Source organism: Vipera ursinii (assembly GCF_947247035.1).
Source record: "Vipera ursinii genome assembly, chromosome: 1".
In the NCBI taxonomy this organism is placed as follows: domain Eukaryota; kingdom Metazoa; phylum Chordata; class Lepidosauria; order Squamata; family Viperidae; genus Vipera; species Vipera ursinii.
In genome coordinates this window covers 308,579,480-308,596,732 of record NC_139512.1, presented here as the reverse complement: position 1 = coordinate 308,596,732, position 17,253 = coordinate 308,579,480, and the positions used below count along the sequence as shown (strand labels likewise).

General features: G+C 41.5%; 1 protein-coding gene across 1 annotated transcript in view; it reads right to left on the bottom strand.

The window, feature by feature from the left end:
- Positions 1 to 17,253, bottom strand: part of USH2A (usherin) — a gene marked incomplete at both ends in the record, with an annotated part of 509,528 nt that overhangs the window by 458,682 nt on the left and 33,593 nt on the right. Inside the window, 4 exons of the mRNA XM_083377756.1 lie at positions 1,163 to 1,347; positions 9,361 to 9,655; positions 11,460 to 11,523; positions 14,800 to 14,935. Of these exons, the coding sequence (XP_083233882.1) occupies positions 1,163 to 1,347; positions 9,361 to 9,655; positions 11,460 to 11,523; positions 14,800 to 14,935 (680 nt within the window). The remainder of the gene's footprint in view (positions 1 to 1,162; positions 1,348 to 9,360; positions 9,656 to 11,459; positions 11,524 to 14,799; positions 14,936 to 17,253) is intronic.

The following is a 17,253-nucleotide window of genomic DNA, read 5'->3' as shown; positions in this document are numbered from 1 at the left end:
CTGCTTTCAAATGATTTACTATGAAAATATAGTTCTGTGCCTGTGTGCCATGGCCTAATAATCAAGGTGGAATTTAATGGCCAAGGTGGAATTGTAATTTTCATTTTCACTGGTCAAGAGCTGCAGTCTTTGCCAAGATCAGGCAATACAAACTTTGGAAGCATTCTTGAAAGTAATTTATGACTCTGGCCCTCAGACACTTTAGCACTTAATTTCCAAATAATCACCCTGAAGGAGGACTTAATTGTGAGCTGCTGCTGCTGCTGCTATGAAATTCAAAATATTCTAGTCCAGCATAGAAAATTATTTAAGGCTATTGGTCACACTAGAAGGTTCAGAAGCACGTTTTCAAAACTTCTTCAAAACAATTTTGGGGGAGATTTCATATGATTGCCATAGCAGGGCTAGTTAATAATTTTATTGATTTATTTTGGAACCACCCATCTCCCTCTCAGAGGGATTCCACATGGTATACAATAAAACACTAACATATAAACACAGTATATAAAAGTTAAGATTTAAAAAGAAGCAAGAATGATAAAAAACAATGTTACATTAATTAAAAGAATGGGGGTGCTCCCTTGTGATCCCCAGGCAAGAGCCATGATTTCACACCTTTTCAGAAGGCCGGGAAAAGGGGGGGCTGCCTCACCTCTGGGAATACAATACTCCACTGGGGGGCTCTTTTCCTGGACCCTGACAGTAAGCATTGCTTAACTGACAGCGTCTGCAACATACCTTCCCTGCCTGACTGGGTGGGACAGACTGATATAATGGGACAAAGACGGTTCTGTAAGTAGACAGACCCCCTGCTAGTATATGGCTAATAATGAAATACTTGATTAACAAAACAGCCAAGATTTCTCTCCCTGCCAAAAATAATAATAAAAATAAAACTCAGTCTCTCAAATGTGGTTAGTTTTCCCATTTTACTTTTTGTAAAAACACACACACTTTGTTTGTTTGCTTGCTTGCTTATTTATTGGTAGCTAAGTAGACTTTCAACTTTGGTTGTAGCCTCTCATCATTTTTACTGTGTGAAAAAAAATGAAACCACGTGGGGCAAGGAGCCATGTGGGAAAAACAAAAGCATCTGCTAGTTTATGTTGCCTGTGCAAATGCAAGATTTCAGTAACTTGATTCAATATAAGCTTGTTCATACCTAGGAAGCTGTAGGCAGTTGACAGAATCTGGATATTGCAGTGATCCGTTATTCTCCATTCCAAATACACTACAGTCCCTTGCAAAGTACTGCCAGTCTTCCCAACCAATGGAAGGTTGCTTTTTTCTTTGTAGTCGGATTGCTTTAGGCTGGGGGCTGAAGAACTGGATTATAACATAAAACACCTGCAAATCAACAGCAAAATATGAATTGATTTGGAAATCTTACGTAAAATCAGAAAGAAATCTTTAAGGTCATAAAGTCCAAACCTCTGCTCAATGTAAGATCTCCTAAAAGTATGTCTGATCTGACATTTCACTCCGTGTGGTAGGACCTCCAGTGAAAGAGAAGTCAACATGTCACATGGCAGCCTGTTTCCACTACCAATTCATCCTGACATCTAGCTTAAAGCAACTTCCTTGTAATTTTAACTCACTGGTTCTGGTTCTGCTCCCCAGGCCAACAGGAAATAAATCCAGTCCCTCTTCTGTGTGACATACTTCCAGGTATTTAAAGATTATGATCCTCTCCTCTCAGGTATCTTTTCTCTGAGCTAAACATACCCATTAAATGTTCCTCACAGGGCTCAATTTCCATATGCCTCACCATTCGGTTAGGTCTTCTTGGTATCTCTTTTCTGAATTTTCTGTAATCAGTTATTGTTCTTTCTGAACAATAATAGTAACTTCACACTTGCACTTACTGCAAATGTTGACTTCACATTTATGCCTGTTGCATGTTGACTATTGTTCAATATTTCAGTAAAAACGATTCAAGTCTTAATTACAAAAATATGAGATTTTTTTTAAAAAAATAACTATTCAAACTTATAAAAAATGTAATTTTTTTAAAAAAATCCCATTTATATCCCGCCCTTCTCCGAAGACTCAGGGCGGCTTACAATTTAAAGCACAATTTGCTTAGCAATAGATATTCTCAGATTTTTTTTTAAATCCTTATGCCATTTAGAGAAAAAAACAAAAACAAATCCAAATACCAGAACTCCAAAGCACTTTTTTGGGTGGGCGTGGGGTGGTGGTGGTGGAAATAATCCAATCTGATAGTGCAACTCATTTAAATAAATGAGTCAAACAAACCAAGAAAACATCCTGGATTTTTGTTTCACGTACATGAAAGTTAAGATAACATTTCTTATTTGTCTTTGACTTTCTTACTGGATGTCTTGTTTATAGGAGAATTTTGTAACTTTGGATGATGTCATCAGTTCTATAACACTAATGATAATGCAGCATGTCTTTTACTATTCTGAAATATATATATATATATCCATAGATTTCAACTCAGGTAGCCTGGATTCATGTGACTGATAGTGGACAATAGCGCCAATAGAAGAACTTACATAATTTTATATGCTATTTTTGTTTACTGAACTGTGCTATAATCTGTGACATTAATGGGAAAATCACATCTTTGACTACAGAAAGTGGAAATGAAGGACCATCATAAATGTTTTGTTGTTGTTGTTATTGTATGTACCAAACACAATAACATTATGTTATTCATAATGTATTCCTTAAAGTCGGCGAGGGAGACGCCTGTGAGTCCATTTTGGCAGCGTCGATGGCGGCGACGGCGTGGGCGTCGGCTTCGGCGCTGGTGGCGGCGGTCCTTTGGGCCGTGCTCGGCGGCGGTGAGGGCCCTCGTTCGGCGGCGACAGCAGCGGCGGTGTGTTCTGGCCGTTTTCAGCGACCAGCAGCTAGCGGTGACATTTCCGGGGCCTTCTGGCCCGAGCGGCGACATCTGGTCTGCTTTCGGGCCGCTTCGGCGGCACCGGCGTTTTCGGGCCTATTCGGGCCGTTTGCGGAGGCCGGTGGTTGGCTGCGGCGTTTTCTGGGCTTTTGGCCCCTTTTGCCGGCGGTGGCATTTCCATCTTGCCCCAGGCCGCTTCGGGCCGATTTTGGCGACGTTGTCATCCTCGGGCCGTTTCGGCGGCGGAGAGGGCGACTGCGAGTTATCCCAGCGGTGATGATGTTTTTTATGCTGCCTTGGACCGCTTGTGTCGGTGACGGCGTCTTCGGGCCGTTTCAGCGGCGGAGAAGATGACCGCGGGTCACCTCAATGGAGCAACGGCGATAGGTGGTCCTTGCACCGCTTTTGGACCACTTCAGCGGCGGTGATGGTGCTTCCAGACCACCTTTACTACCTTGGCCTGCCTACCCTTCTGCCTTGAATACATACATCTACCAACTCTCTGCCTACCCCCCCTCTCCCCTTTGGATTTGGTCGGTTCTGGGTACCAGCCATGGTGGGAGAGTGGCTTCTTTTTACATCTGCAGCCCCATAGAGGTGGGAGCTCTATGGGGTATGCCTACCCAGAGTATATCTTGGACCACCCCCAGGAACAGAGTTGCAACCCATCGTGAGAGGGCGGGGGGGTGGCCTGCTTCCGGGGGCATCTAACTGAGTGGCAGTGCAGTTGGGTGTGGATCCAGATATTTATCCCTCCTTCGATCCTCCTATGGACATGACCAACTATGGGACTGCCTATCCTGGACTTGTTGGACCTATATGCGGCAATACACCAGCACAGACTTGTTCGCCCTCAGGGGTGCCCCCCTCTCCTGGGTGCGACCCGCCTTTATAAAAAACTCCAATCTCGATGAAGGGCCCGATTGTTGGGACCCAGAGAGATGGCTGGGCAGGGGCAGGGGCCTTCAACATAAATTTAATAGGAGGCCCCTGGTTAATTTTTTATCAAAATTTTTTATTGGGTTAGGGAGAAGGGTGGGATGGGGTGGGGGTTGTTTGGCTATGGGGGGTGGTCAATCAACCATGGCTCAGGCCAGATTTGGGTCTGGTCGCGCGGGGGGAGAGCAGGGTGTGGTTGTCTCCGGGGCTCTGGAGCGGGTCGTGGGACTGTCGATTCCCACGACGCTGGGGAATGGCAGCAGGTGCATAAACAGAGGGCCGTATTGTTACCGGGGGGGGAAGTCTCCGCTATTTGCAAGCGGTGAGGCACTCCGACCCTCTGTTTCTTCCCCGAGGTTCCAGGAGCGAGGATGTGCAGCCTCCTGAGCTCCGGTTGGTGTACCTAAATGCCAGGTCCGTGGTTAACAAAGCTCCACTTGTTAGGGATTTAGTTGAGGGTGAGCATGCGGACCTGGCTTGCATCACGGAGACTTGGTTGGGCCCGGAGGGTGGGGTCCCTTTGGTTGACCTCTGCCCACCAGGTTTCCGGGTGCTACACCAACCACGAGCTCAAGGTAGGGGTGGGGGTGTGGCGGTAGCTATCAGGGAGACCTTATGTCCGCGGGAGACCACCATTCCTCAGATAGTCGGGTGTGAGTCTCTCTTCTTGAGATTTGGTCCGGGGGCGCAGTTGGGCTTGCTGCTGGTGTACTTTTCGCCTAGTCGCGCAGCGGCAGCCCTGCCTGAGCTGCTCGATATCCTCTCGGGGTTGGTGATTGAGTTCCCCAAACTTATAGTTTTGGGTGACTTCAATCTACCATCCCTGGGAGGTTCATCTGAGCTAGCTCGGGAGTTCATGGCTTCCATGACGGCCATGGACCTGACGCAAGTAATTTCTGAACCAACTCATCAGGGAGGCCACACCCTTGACCTGTTTTTTTTATCTGGACGGTGGTTTGATGATCTTGGTGGGGGCTCTCCATTTATTATGCCCCTGTCATGGACCGATCATCACCTCCTGCAGCTGGTCTTCCATTTTGCCACCCCCCGCCGTGGGGGTACAGAGCCAATTAGATGGTACCACCCCAGACGCTTAATGGATCCTGATAGATTCCAGGCGGCGCTGGGGTCCCCACCTGCCTCCGTTGCTCACAACTCGGCGGATGCCCTAGTGGAAGCCTGGGAAAGGACGGCCACTGAGGCACTCGACTGAGTTGTACCCTTGCGGCCCCTGACCCGGTGCAGATCCCAACGAGCTCCATGGTTCTCCTCGGAGCTCCGGGAGATGAAGCGTCGGAAACGGGGCCTAGAGAGCTGTTGGAGGTCCAGCCGATCCGAATCCGACCGGTTGCGACTAAGAACCTTTATTAGGTCTTATCTCGCAGCGATGAGGACGGCGAGGTGTAATTACTTTTCTGCCCTCATCGCGTCTGCAGAAAATCGCCCGGCCACACTGTTCAGGGTAACCCGCTCCCTCCTTAATCAGGAGGTGAGGGAAGATCCCTTGCAGGGTCGTGCCGAGGAGTTTGGACAACATCTGCTGGATAAAATCGCTCGGATTCGGACCGGTCTGGACTCCAACTGGGCAGAGTCTGACGAGCAGGACACGGGCGGTCTTGTCGATGTTATTTGGGAGGAGTTTGATTCTGTAACCCCTGAGGAAGTGGACAGGATTATGGGGAGGCTGAGCTCCACCACATGTTTATTGGACCCGTGTCCTTCTTGGCTGGTTTATGCAGCCCGGGAGAGGACACGAGGCTGGTTCCAGGCAGTTATATCTGCTTCCTTGAGTGAGGGTAATTTCCCTGCCGTCTTGAAGGAGGCGGTGGTGAGACCTCTCCTCAAGAAGCCTGCCCTGGACCCAGCTGTTTTGAACAACTTTCGTCCGGTCTCCAACCTTCGCTTTCTTGCGAAGGTTGTTGAGAGTTTGGTGGTGCATCAGCTTCCCCTGGTCCTGGATGAAGCGGATTATCTAGACCCGTTCCAATCGGGTTTCAGGCCCGGGTACAGCATGGAGACGGCATTGGTCACTCTGGTGAATGATCTCTGGAGGGCTCGGGACAGAGCCTATTAAACCTCTCGGCGGCTTTCGATACCATCGACCATGGTATCCTGCTGCGGCATCTCAGGGGATTGGGAGTGGGAGGCACAGTTCTTCAGTGGTTCTCCTCCTATCGCCTGGGACACTCGCAGTCGGTGTTGGCAGGAGGGCAGAGGTTGACCCCTAGGACCCTCGCTTGTGGAGTTCCTCAGGGGTTGGTCCTCTCGCCTCTCCTGTTCAACATCTACATGAAACCGCTGGGTGAGATCATTCGTGGTTTTGGAGTTGGGTATCATCAATATGCCGATGATACCCAACTTTTTATTTCGACCCCAAACCACCCCTGTGATGCCCTCGATGTAATGTCCTGTTGCCTGGAGGCGGTGCGGGCCTGGATGGGGAGGAACAGACTTCAACTCAACCCCGACAAGACTGAGTGGCTGTGCATTCCGGCATCCCAGGACATTCAAAATATTCCATCTCTTCTTATGGGGGGTGAGTCTTTACCCCCCGTGGATAGGGCTCGCAACTTGGGAGTCCTCCTAGATTCACGACTCAGTCTGGAAGATCATATAGTGGCTGTGACTAGGGGGGCTTTCGCCCAGGTTCACCTGGTGCGCCAGTTGTGGCCCTATCTGGACCGGGATGCCCTGTGTACGGTCACTCATGCGCTCATGACCTCTCGCCTGGACTACTGCAATGCTCTCTACATGGGGCTTCCCTTGAAGACCACTCGGAGGCTCCAACTGGTACAGAATGCAGCTGCGAGAGTTGTCTTGGGAGTTTCCCGGTACTCCCATGTTACACCTTTGCTCCGCGAGCTGCATTGGTTACCAGTTGTCTTCCGGGTGAGGTTCAAGGTTTTGGTTATGATCTTCAAGTCCTTACATGGCATGGGTCCGGGATACCTTGAGGACCACCTGCTGCCGGCGTCAACTCCCCTCCGCCCTGTGCGTGCCCACAGAGAGGGCCTCCTCAGGGTGCCTCCAGTCAGGGAATGCCGACTGGTGGCCCCCAGGGGGAGGGCCTTCTCTGTGGGTGCTCCGGCACTATGGAACCAACTGCCGGTTGAGCTCCAGATGGCACCGGACCTCCGCTCCTTCCGCCGCGGGCTGAAGACCCACTTCTTTGAACTAGCTGGTCTGGCCTGATGGGGAGGGTCTTTTTAACGGTTTTTTTATTATTTTATTGTCATTGTATTTTAATTGGGCATTGGTTTAATCTCTTTTTAATTTTTGTACTGTTATTTATTTATATATGCCCTGTTAACCGCCCTGAGTCCCTCGGGAGAAGGGCGGTATAGAAATTGAATAAAACCTAAACCTAAACCTAAACAATTTTATGGAAATGTTTTATAACTAGAAGTAGTTCTTCTGGAAAAGAAAAGATTACATCAGTTCTAACAGAACAAATAAAAATCCTAGGCTAACATCGAAAAACTTTCCTAAAGTTAACTACCAACAAAGGATCCAAGTGAAAGTAATACCAAAGCAGGAGTAATTCTACTCATATGTTCAGTGATCATAAGTGAACTCTAGTGCTTTATATTCTTGAGCATTTATTACACCCTATGCCAGGGATCCCCAATCTATGGTCCATGGCCTGGTACTGGGCTATGGCCTGTTGGCCACCAGGCCCCGGGAATAACTGGCAAGATCCCCCCCCACTCGCAGTAGCACTGCTGTGAGGGCACTAGCAACCCCATTTGTGTATGCGTGGGGACGCTAGCACTGCAGCCAGTGTCACAGAGGCACAAGCATCCTGTTTCTGCATGTGTGTGGGTGCCAGCACATGTGGCATGGGTGCATGTGACCCATTTGCGCATGCACCATGGAGGTGCATGCCCTGCTTGCCACCACCATGCACACGCCCATTTGCACATGCAGGGCCACGTGCATGCACATTTCACTGCTGCTCCCTTTCCTTCTGGGCCGCCAAGCCGGAAAGGTTGGGGACCTCTGCCCTATACTATTACATTGTGCTCATTCTACCTTCTTGCAGAACAATTGGGTTCTTATTATTAAAATAAAATAAATATTATTGTAAAATAATATTTTACGTCACAATCTAATATGCCTTGTTATACAAAGTAAAACAAAAAAAAGCCCAAAAGGAAGACAAGTTGCTATCCAATGGATTCCATAAGAAAAGCTAAACATTCAAAGTTCTAAATGCAAACTATTTTTTTGACAAAGCAGTTCCCATTTCTGAAGCAAAGTATCTTAAGCAAGAGATTTCTTTCTCCAGAACAGAAGCCTCTTGCAGACTTTGGAATGGCCAACTGATGCTTCGAGGTGATATGAAGATATATATTTTTTGTCAAAGCAAAAAAGCACTGTTTTATTCACTGTTATAAATTGCAATGGTTCCAATATACATTTTTTCTACCTTATCCATCATTACAAGATTTCTAAACTGTGTTTGGAAAAACCCAGAACTCTTTATATTTATCATACCACATCAGTGAACCTGCAGACAGTTTTCCATGAATAATCGGTTGTTTACCAGTACCAATCTGCCATGCAACACTTAATAGCCATATGTCGAGCATCAAGGTTGCATCCCTTGTAATCCAAGTGGGCACACAAGAATTTCCCAAAATTAGGAGGTAGGAATTCCTGAATATACGGAAAATCTTCAAAGAACTAAAACTGCTAAAAAATTCATTTAGAGTATCTAAAAACTATTTAAATTCCTGAAATATTACATTTAAAGAATAGGAGACAAAAAACACGAAAAATGTATATGTTTGCCTTTTTGTGTCTGTATAATTTGACTCCTGGTGACTATGCAAACAAGTCCATGTAATTTTCTTGGTAATTTTTTTCAAAAGTGGTTTGCTATTACAGATAATCCTCAATTTACAATAATTTATTTAGTGACCATTCAAAGTTACAACAGCACTGAAAAAAATGACTTATGATTGTTTTTCACACTTATGACTGTGGCAGCATCCCCGTGGTCATGTGAACAAAATTCAGAAGCTTGGCAAATGTTTCATACTTATGACTCTTGCTGTGTCCCAAGGTCATGTGATCACCTTTTGCGACCTTCTGCCAAGCAAAATCATTGGGGAAGCCAGATTCACTTAACAGCCATGTTACTAACTTAATAACTGCAGTGATTCACCTAACAACTGTGGCAAGAAAGTTTGTAAAATGGGGCACAACTCACTTAACAAATGTCTCACTTAGCAACAGAAATTTTAGGCTCAGTTGTGGTTGTAAGTCAAGCACTATGTATATTTTCTTCCTAGGCTGGCACAAAGTCTCCAACTGGCTTTATTCATAAGACAGGACTAAGACTCAGGGTGTTTGGTTCCTAGCCCAGTGACTTTAACTACTACACCAAACTGCTTCTCTTGTGTTTATCTCCACTCAAGAGAAACCAGTGATATCAAAATAATTAACTCAGAATATATTTTTCATTGATCCTTATTTCATTTGGAATATGCTTGAATTTTTTGTTAATGAAAACAGAAGATAAGAAAGGAGAACTTTAAACTCACCTGGTACTGTCCATTTTCTAAGTCAATGGTGATGGTTACTCCATGACGTAGATGTTCAGTGGTGCTAAATATAGATGAAATCCATGTAGTTCCAATATCATTATCATTGATATAGCTTAAAGGGTGAGCTTCAGGATTTAGTCTGAGCACTCTGTCATTAGTTGTGTCATCTGCACCATTAGGAATGCAATACCTCTGAACCAAAGGATGTACCCTTGGGTGACTTCCAGGACAGCGACATTCTGATTGAATACGTAGTTGAGGAAATTTTCCAGACCATACTTCAAAAATGTCTCTAGAATAATAGAAATAAATAAGAAATCGGCAAGGCACATCACAAAGAAATGAGCAAGGGTAATTTTTAAATGCCTAGATACACGATTATGCACAAATGTCCTATCCAAGGACTTGCAGACAAAACCACCAGACTGGTAGGCACAAAAGACACAGTGTTCTTAATTATGGCCCAGTTTTTACAGAAGGATTTTTCTAACAGAAGGTAATTGATCTCCATTCTGTTTTCAGACAGGCTTTAAAGAACCGCTTTTAACTGAAAAGCACAAGTAATCCTCAGTTAATGATAGTAATTGGGACCAGAGTTTTCTTTGTTAAGCAATGCAACCGTAAAACTCAATGTCACATGACTGCAGCTCTTAGCAAAGGCAACGCAGGCACTCCCCATTACTATAATTAAGTGAGGATCGCAGGTCGTTAAGCAAGTCCCAGGTGGCTTGGAGGCAGGCCAGCAGGTAGGTCAAGGTGCAGCATGTGGTGCAAGTGTGGTGGGGCCAGCTGCTGCCATCCAGAGGAAGATATGTAAGCAGCTTGTAAGGCATGATGTGTTCTTGATGTGGTGGCAGGCAGGGGAAAGTGCGAACAGCTTCCTGGAGCAACTTAAGACCTTCCCTGCCAGCTTACCTATTGATCTTGCTTGTGGGAAGCCAACAGTAAAGACTGCCAATGAGAATAACATGACTGCAAGATTCTGCAACTATCATAGGGGTGAGACAGTTGCCAAGCATCCAGACTGTTATTGTGTAACCGCAGGAGCGCTATGATGGCTGGAACTTTGAGAACTAGTCATAAATCTCCTTTTTCAATGCTGTCATAACTTTCATTGTCACTGAATGAGTGGGGTTAAGCATGGACTACCTGAAAGTTCAACATTATTGTGCAAATAATCATTTTAAGTTTAGTTGTCCTTAATTGCACTTCTTGGTTTTCACTAAAAAATAAGAGCTTAGATTTATTGCTTATTAAGTTATTAATTTATGTATGCACTCTTTGGGACAAGTTTCATTATCTAAAGAGCAGTATGGACAAATTTAAACCATCAATATCTAAAATATATTAATACAGCCAGTTCTAACATGAATTTTTGGGTAAAAAGTTTATAAATAGGTAAGGAGATATCTTTTGTTACAAATTTGTTGCTATGAGTCACTAATTACTGGATTTTTAAAAATTAATATTTGCAGTAATGCAATCCAACATACCACACAAACAGTAATGGCACACTAAATAATCCTTTCAAAGGCATTTCAGTCATTTTTTTTAATGCTGTATGATCTTCAAAGCACCACACCACAGTGTTATGGGAAGTGCTTTGTATGTGTATTATAGATGCAGATATATGTTTCATCTAATCTATTTCTTCTGCTTATAAAATGTAGCATTTTTGACTGAGAAGGAAGGAGGGACCGTACAAAAGTTTTGAAGGCAAACATAGGTTTTCCATGATCTACAACAGTTGAACGTGTTTACAGTGTTTCAGTGTGAATGTTTTACATGAGAATTAGGGAGATGTCATAAAGAAATCAGTTGTGCTTTAGGAAAATCTCACAACATATGGATATTATGTGATTGGTGTACAGGGGCTTTTGTTTGTTTGTTTAATTTCTTGCTTAATATCTTGAAAGTACAACTGCTTGAATCCATGCAGCCAATTAAAAGCCTTTTTTGTATTCAGATTGCATGAAGCTATAGTTACACATCCAATGACTTTTAAAAAAAGCCCAAGAAACCATATTATCATAGTTACATCTTTTTTATCTTGATCATTGCATTTTTAAGTTTTGCAAAATTGAGAAAGTCCCTACCTGTTTGTAAGGGCCATTTGGTACAATCTGAAATCTTGCATCCTCCCGACAAATTGCTCTGAACCTGCAAAAATACATTATAAATAAATAATCCAGTTCCATCAACCAGAAAACAACTCTGTGCTGCTTGAGGAAATCTTAAATTCAGCACACAGAGCTCTCTCTTGCACAATTACCTTTTCTGAATGAAACCATCTTGGTTCCGAACAAAACTATGGAGGGCAGTAACTTAATTCTTTTGATTAAAATGATTTATAATAACTTTATGGGAACATTTTGTACCTATCCCTTATCTGATTACAGAGGTGGCAGAAAAACTGGCTCATTAGACAGAAGTAATGAGCCAGTCCTTGTGCCATCTCTAATTAGAGAAGAGATATACTGGAGACAACTGTAGGTATCACTTTACGTGATAAAGATTAAAGGTTTATTTTTAAGATTTCTTTTTGTCTTGCATAAGTATTCTGTATCTGGTATTCAAAATAACAGTGCCAACCACAAGCACTTTGAAACGAGAAAACTTTCAAGTTTTGATGTATAGGAGCTCAGTGGTTTCTGAGAATAAATCAAACTTTCTTCAGGCCAGATGCAGATATATTTAGGCCTTGGCTCCAAATTACAGTTTGTTCTGGATCAGTGCTACTCAGCCTTAATAAATCTGCAGAACCAATTCATCACCAAACAGAATTTCAGGGAGCTGCAAAATCACTGAAACCTTATATTGACAGCCATGGTCAGAAAATGGGGAAGGGGATCAATCTCAGCATCACCAAATATTCACTCAGGATTACTTCAGTACATGGGAATTTCTGAGAAATGTTTTTTTTTTCTTACTCCTTTTCCTTAGCTTACTAAATGAAATGTTCCCAAAAGTTTTAATACTTGTTTTTTTACTGGCAAAGGAACTTAAATTTCTTATTGCAGAAACAGAATAAAAATAGTTCACAATCCAAACACCTGAAGTAGAAAAGGAATGATGGCCAAAATTAGTAAAATCACATATGTGACAATAGGAATAGCACTTAGGCTTATAAATCACTTCATAGCGCTTTGCAGCCCTCTTTAAGTGGTTTACAGCATCAGCATATTGCATCCAACAATCTGGGTCCTCGTTTTACTGATCTCGGAAAGATGGAAGGCTGAGTCAATCTTAAACTGGTCAGAATCGAAATCTGGCTGCAAGATTGCAATACCACATTCTAACCACTGCACCACCATGACAAGACTTTGTTTCTATAATCTATTATTTATCCTCTAAAAACTTGTAGTTCTAACCTAATCACAGGTAAGGAACATATTAGAATATTAGAAAAACAATTCACTTTTGGCTTTCCAACAATGACATCTTCACCCAGGGAAGGATGGCAGGCTTGCTCTATTCACTCTTGTGCATCCCTTAAATCAGACATCCAAGCAACTCTTCAAGTAGATTGATTGATAGTCTTGACCAAGCTTTTACTTTATCTTGGTGGAGAGAGGTGAGTTACTGAGTTACATTACCATGCTATTGATGGCTACTAAGTGAGGGTCAGTTTGGTGTAGTGGCTAAGGCATCAGGCTAGAAATCAGGAGACCATGAATTCTAGCTCTGCCTTGGGCATAAAGCCAGCTGGGTGACTTGGGCCAATCACTTTCTCTCAGCCCTTGGAAGGAGGAAATGGCAAACCACTTCTAAAAACTCTTGCCAAGAAATCCTCAAGAATTAGACATGATTGAATGTAAGAAAAAAAATGGGAAAGGTAGTTTAGCCAATTATAGTTATATTAAAGTAACATTCTAAACAGAGTACTTGTACCAAGTGCAGTGAATAAAGTGCATGATATTAAGTACAGTGAATGGACTGTATGATGACACTATTAAAAGGCTGCATGTTGCAGCATAATGACTTGAAAAAAATCTGACTGCAGAGTCCAGTTACATACATACATTTCTATCATTTGTCTATAGTAGCTTACAAAACAGAGGGAATACTTAATTTTTTTATTAAATCTCAATATTGCTACAGTGAAAATTATCCTTTTTTCATCCAACAGATCCTATTTTTTGTCCAATGTATCTATTTGAACAATTGCTTTTGCACAGGATGAGGTGCTCGGAATTGTCCTGGATGATTACCTCCTTCCCAACTGTACTATCAGCTTGCCTTCAGGTAGTCAAAAGTAGGAAATGGTCATACATAGAAATTTGTTTAGGATTATTTTTAACAACACTTCTAAATTACTGTTGCAGCCTCTGTTAAACAGAAGTAGAAGAGATAAATAAAACATCTATATATCTAGAGAAAGATGTGAGGCAAAATAGATAATACTAAAACTAATAAGATCTTGTCTCATAAACCAGCTTTAACACTGGTTCAAAAGAGGAAAGTGTAGAAAATTGACCTGTCAATACCTAGAGATAGTAGAATAGAAGACAAAGAATTGGAGCAGATAAAAAAGTATCAAGATCTGAAAAATGAAATAATGAAAAACTGTTATTACAAATTCTTTTATTTCAGCTTCGTTTTTATTCTACCTCCTTTATCCAAGCTGCATTCATGTTGTATTTGAAGCCCAGCACCAGCTAAAGAACTGGCAGCTCTGACTTCATACTGTTGTCTACACTCTGGATAGGAAGACTATCAAAATAAAGACAACGAATCATGCCCTTCATCCACAGAGTGTCATTGAGAGACTCTGCTTACCAAGGTGGGTGTGGAATATCTGCAAGAACTACTGGGATCACAAAATGGACAAAGTCACAGAAAATGAAGAAGCTAAAGTGCTCTAGGATTTTAGATTTCAAAGAGACAATAAACATTCATATAACACCCAGAATTAACAAATGTTGGTAAAAAAAGATAAAGAGCTGGATAGTGCACATTGCAGTATCTGGAAACAGCAGAAGAGAAGAGAAAGAACTGGGGGGGTGGGGTAATCACAAAAGACAAAAAAAATCTGCAAATAGAAATAGAACAACTATGGCAAGTTTGCTCTGCAAGAGAGCAAAAAAGTACCAGTAGTAATAGGCTCCTTAGGTATAATCCCAAAACCTTTGGAGCGCCACTTGGACACCATTGGCATTGACAAAATTACCACCAGTCAATTATAAAAAGCAGCTTTACTTGGAACAGGTTACATCCTGCGACTATACCTTTAATACCATCAAACATCCACATCTGCCTATCCCAGGTCTTTGGGAAGGGCTCAATAGATGGATAAAAGTGTGAAATCTTGTCTAAACATCTGGCTAACTGTGTGACAAACCATAATAATAATAATGAGGTTGTTGAACATTGCATAGCCATGCAATCTATTTTTTTTAGTTATAATTATATGTCTGTCCATTCAAAACCACTCACCATTTAAATTTTGCCCAATTCTCCATACGCCTCCAACAGATGGATCTGCTATTAGCCCTGTGAGAATTCTGGAATCAAAGGCTGTATCATCATCTTCCAAACCATTTATAAAGAAACTAATTCTGTCATGATGGACCTATAAATTGACATGTGCAATAGAAAGTCTTGTAAAAAAACAATAATCCTACACATTTCTGTCAAATTAGCTTGGAATATACCGTGTTTCCCTGAAAATAAGATCCAACTGGAAAATAAACCCTAGCATGTTTTTTCAGGATGCTCGTAATATAAGCCCTACTGCCTAAATAAGCCCCAGTTAAGATCATCAGCCTGATGGGCGCATTTAGTACCGTATTTCCCTAAAGATAATACTTAACCACAAATAAGCCCTGTTGTGTCTTTTGGAGCAGACCCTGTCTTATTTTCAGGGAAACACGCTACTTTACCAAATGTTTCAGTATAATCAAGTAAAGAACAGCAATTTGTATTTATTAATCATTTCCCACTAGAAAAAATTAAATTCATTTATGAAAACAGAAATATGCTCAATAGCTAAATTAAGGAAGCCTCAAAAGTTCAAAATGTTATAAAATTAAAAAAAAATATTTTTAATTCCAAGAATTTCACATATATTAATAACATTTGGCACTAGCGTAATGTGGTTATCTCTGTACCTATGGTATATCTATTGGTGTTTTGATGATAACATTAAAAAATATATGAAACAATATTTATTTATTACATTTATATAGCCACACATCTCATCGAAAAGTAACTCTAGTAGCAGACAATTAAAATAATCATAAAATCAAAATATTAAAACTAGTAGAATTAGCAAACATCAACAATATTATTAGTAACAAGTTGGCTGGGAAAAATTATGTAAAAAGTAATGCAGCCATTTCATTAAATCATCATATCCTTGTGATCCACAAGCCTGCTGGCACAACCATGCTTTCAAGGATTTCTGGAAAGATAACAAGGATGAGGTGAAAGGTGCTTTTTCAAGAGATAACTGGACTTTTTCTGTTTTTTCCTTGAAGATGTTTTGCTTCTCATCTAAGAAACCTCTTCAGTTCTGATTGAATGGTGGGGAATGGAAGGATTTATGTTCCTTGCAGTCATCTGGTCATTAGCACTATTTCTGAGACACGTTGAGGCCACTTGGAGGTTTATCTGTGCCCTCAGGGTGTGGAGAGGTTCCCCTCAGAAGAAGCCAAAAGAAAATATATTGAAGATTATCGTGCAATATTCCTCTGCTTCCTATGAGTACAGGATGACTGTTGTTGTTAAGCATTCCAGTCATACTTTATGACTTCATTGTTTATTGACAGAAAGTTCAATTCCAATTGCTATTGTAAATCAAGGATTAGCTGTATATCAAAGGGTATATTTTCACAATGGAAGTGATTTTCCTTCATAGATGTATTGACAAGTAGCATACTCTCCTATAGTATCCCTATCTTCTATCATATGTTAAAGTCCACGAGTCAAACATAATAATAATTAGCATGATTACTAGCAAGATATTAGTTTCCCTTAAGCTACTTTTTGCAGGTTTCAATTTAGGCAAAATCACATTTTATGGGTGAATTTGGATTGAGATCCTTATGGAAACTTATACTGTTTTGTGCTTTGTAGAGAAAGCATTAAGATGCAACATTAGAATATATCCAGCTCTTACTCAAGAATCTGAAAGTACTGTCAATCTTATTAAAACAAATAATAATAATAATAATAATAATAATAATAATAATAATAATAATAATAATATAATGGTGAATTGAAAGGAATTGTGAATAATCTTTCAATGGTGTGCACGCAGGAAACATTTAATTTGAAATAACTGAATTTTAGCCATATTTTACCAATTTTACTTTCTAGCACTTTGGGGGAAAGTCATGGAGTAAAGGGCACATTAACTCTTAATAAATTGTTTAATCCAGTTTAATGTATAGCAATCTCTTTTAAAGTCATTTCAGAATTTAGAAAATACGTAATCTGATATACAACTTTAAAAAGACCTGATAAACAGGAAAACACTTGAAATTGCAATATATGCACCTTCCTTTACATTCGGTAACCATCTATTTCTTTATTTATTCAGTGCTTCTGATTTTTTTCTAGACCAGTTTTTTACTGAAGGAAAAGCAAAACAATGAACACATTTCTCCCCATGAAGATAGTAACCTTTTGAACTAAAGTTGATACACAGCAGTCGGATTCTACCTGTCTGTGGTGTTCATCAGATGATGTGTGTTCCAGCTCAGTTGTGTTAGCCATATTTGGCTATGCAACATAAAGGATCTAAATGGGAATAAAATATTTTCCAACTAATAATATAAATATGAAAAGTCTGACAACTAAATTTTGCTCCATACTTGCCAATGCTTCTGTGAGTTTGCAACCAAGCTTGACTCTCCAACTCCACTAATTCATTTTACCAAACCTCCC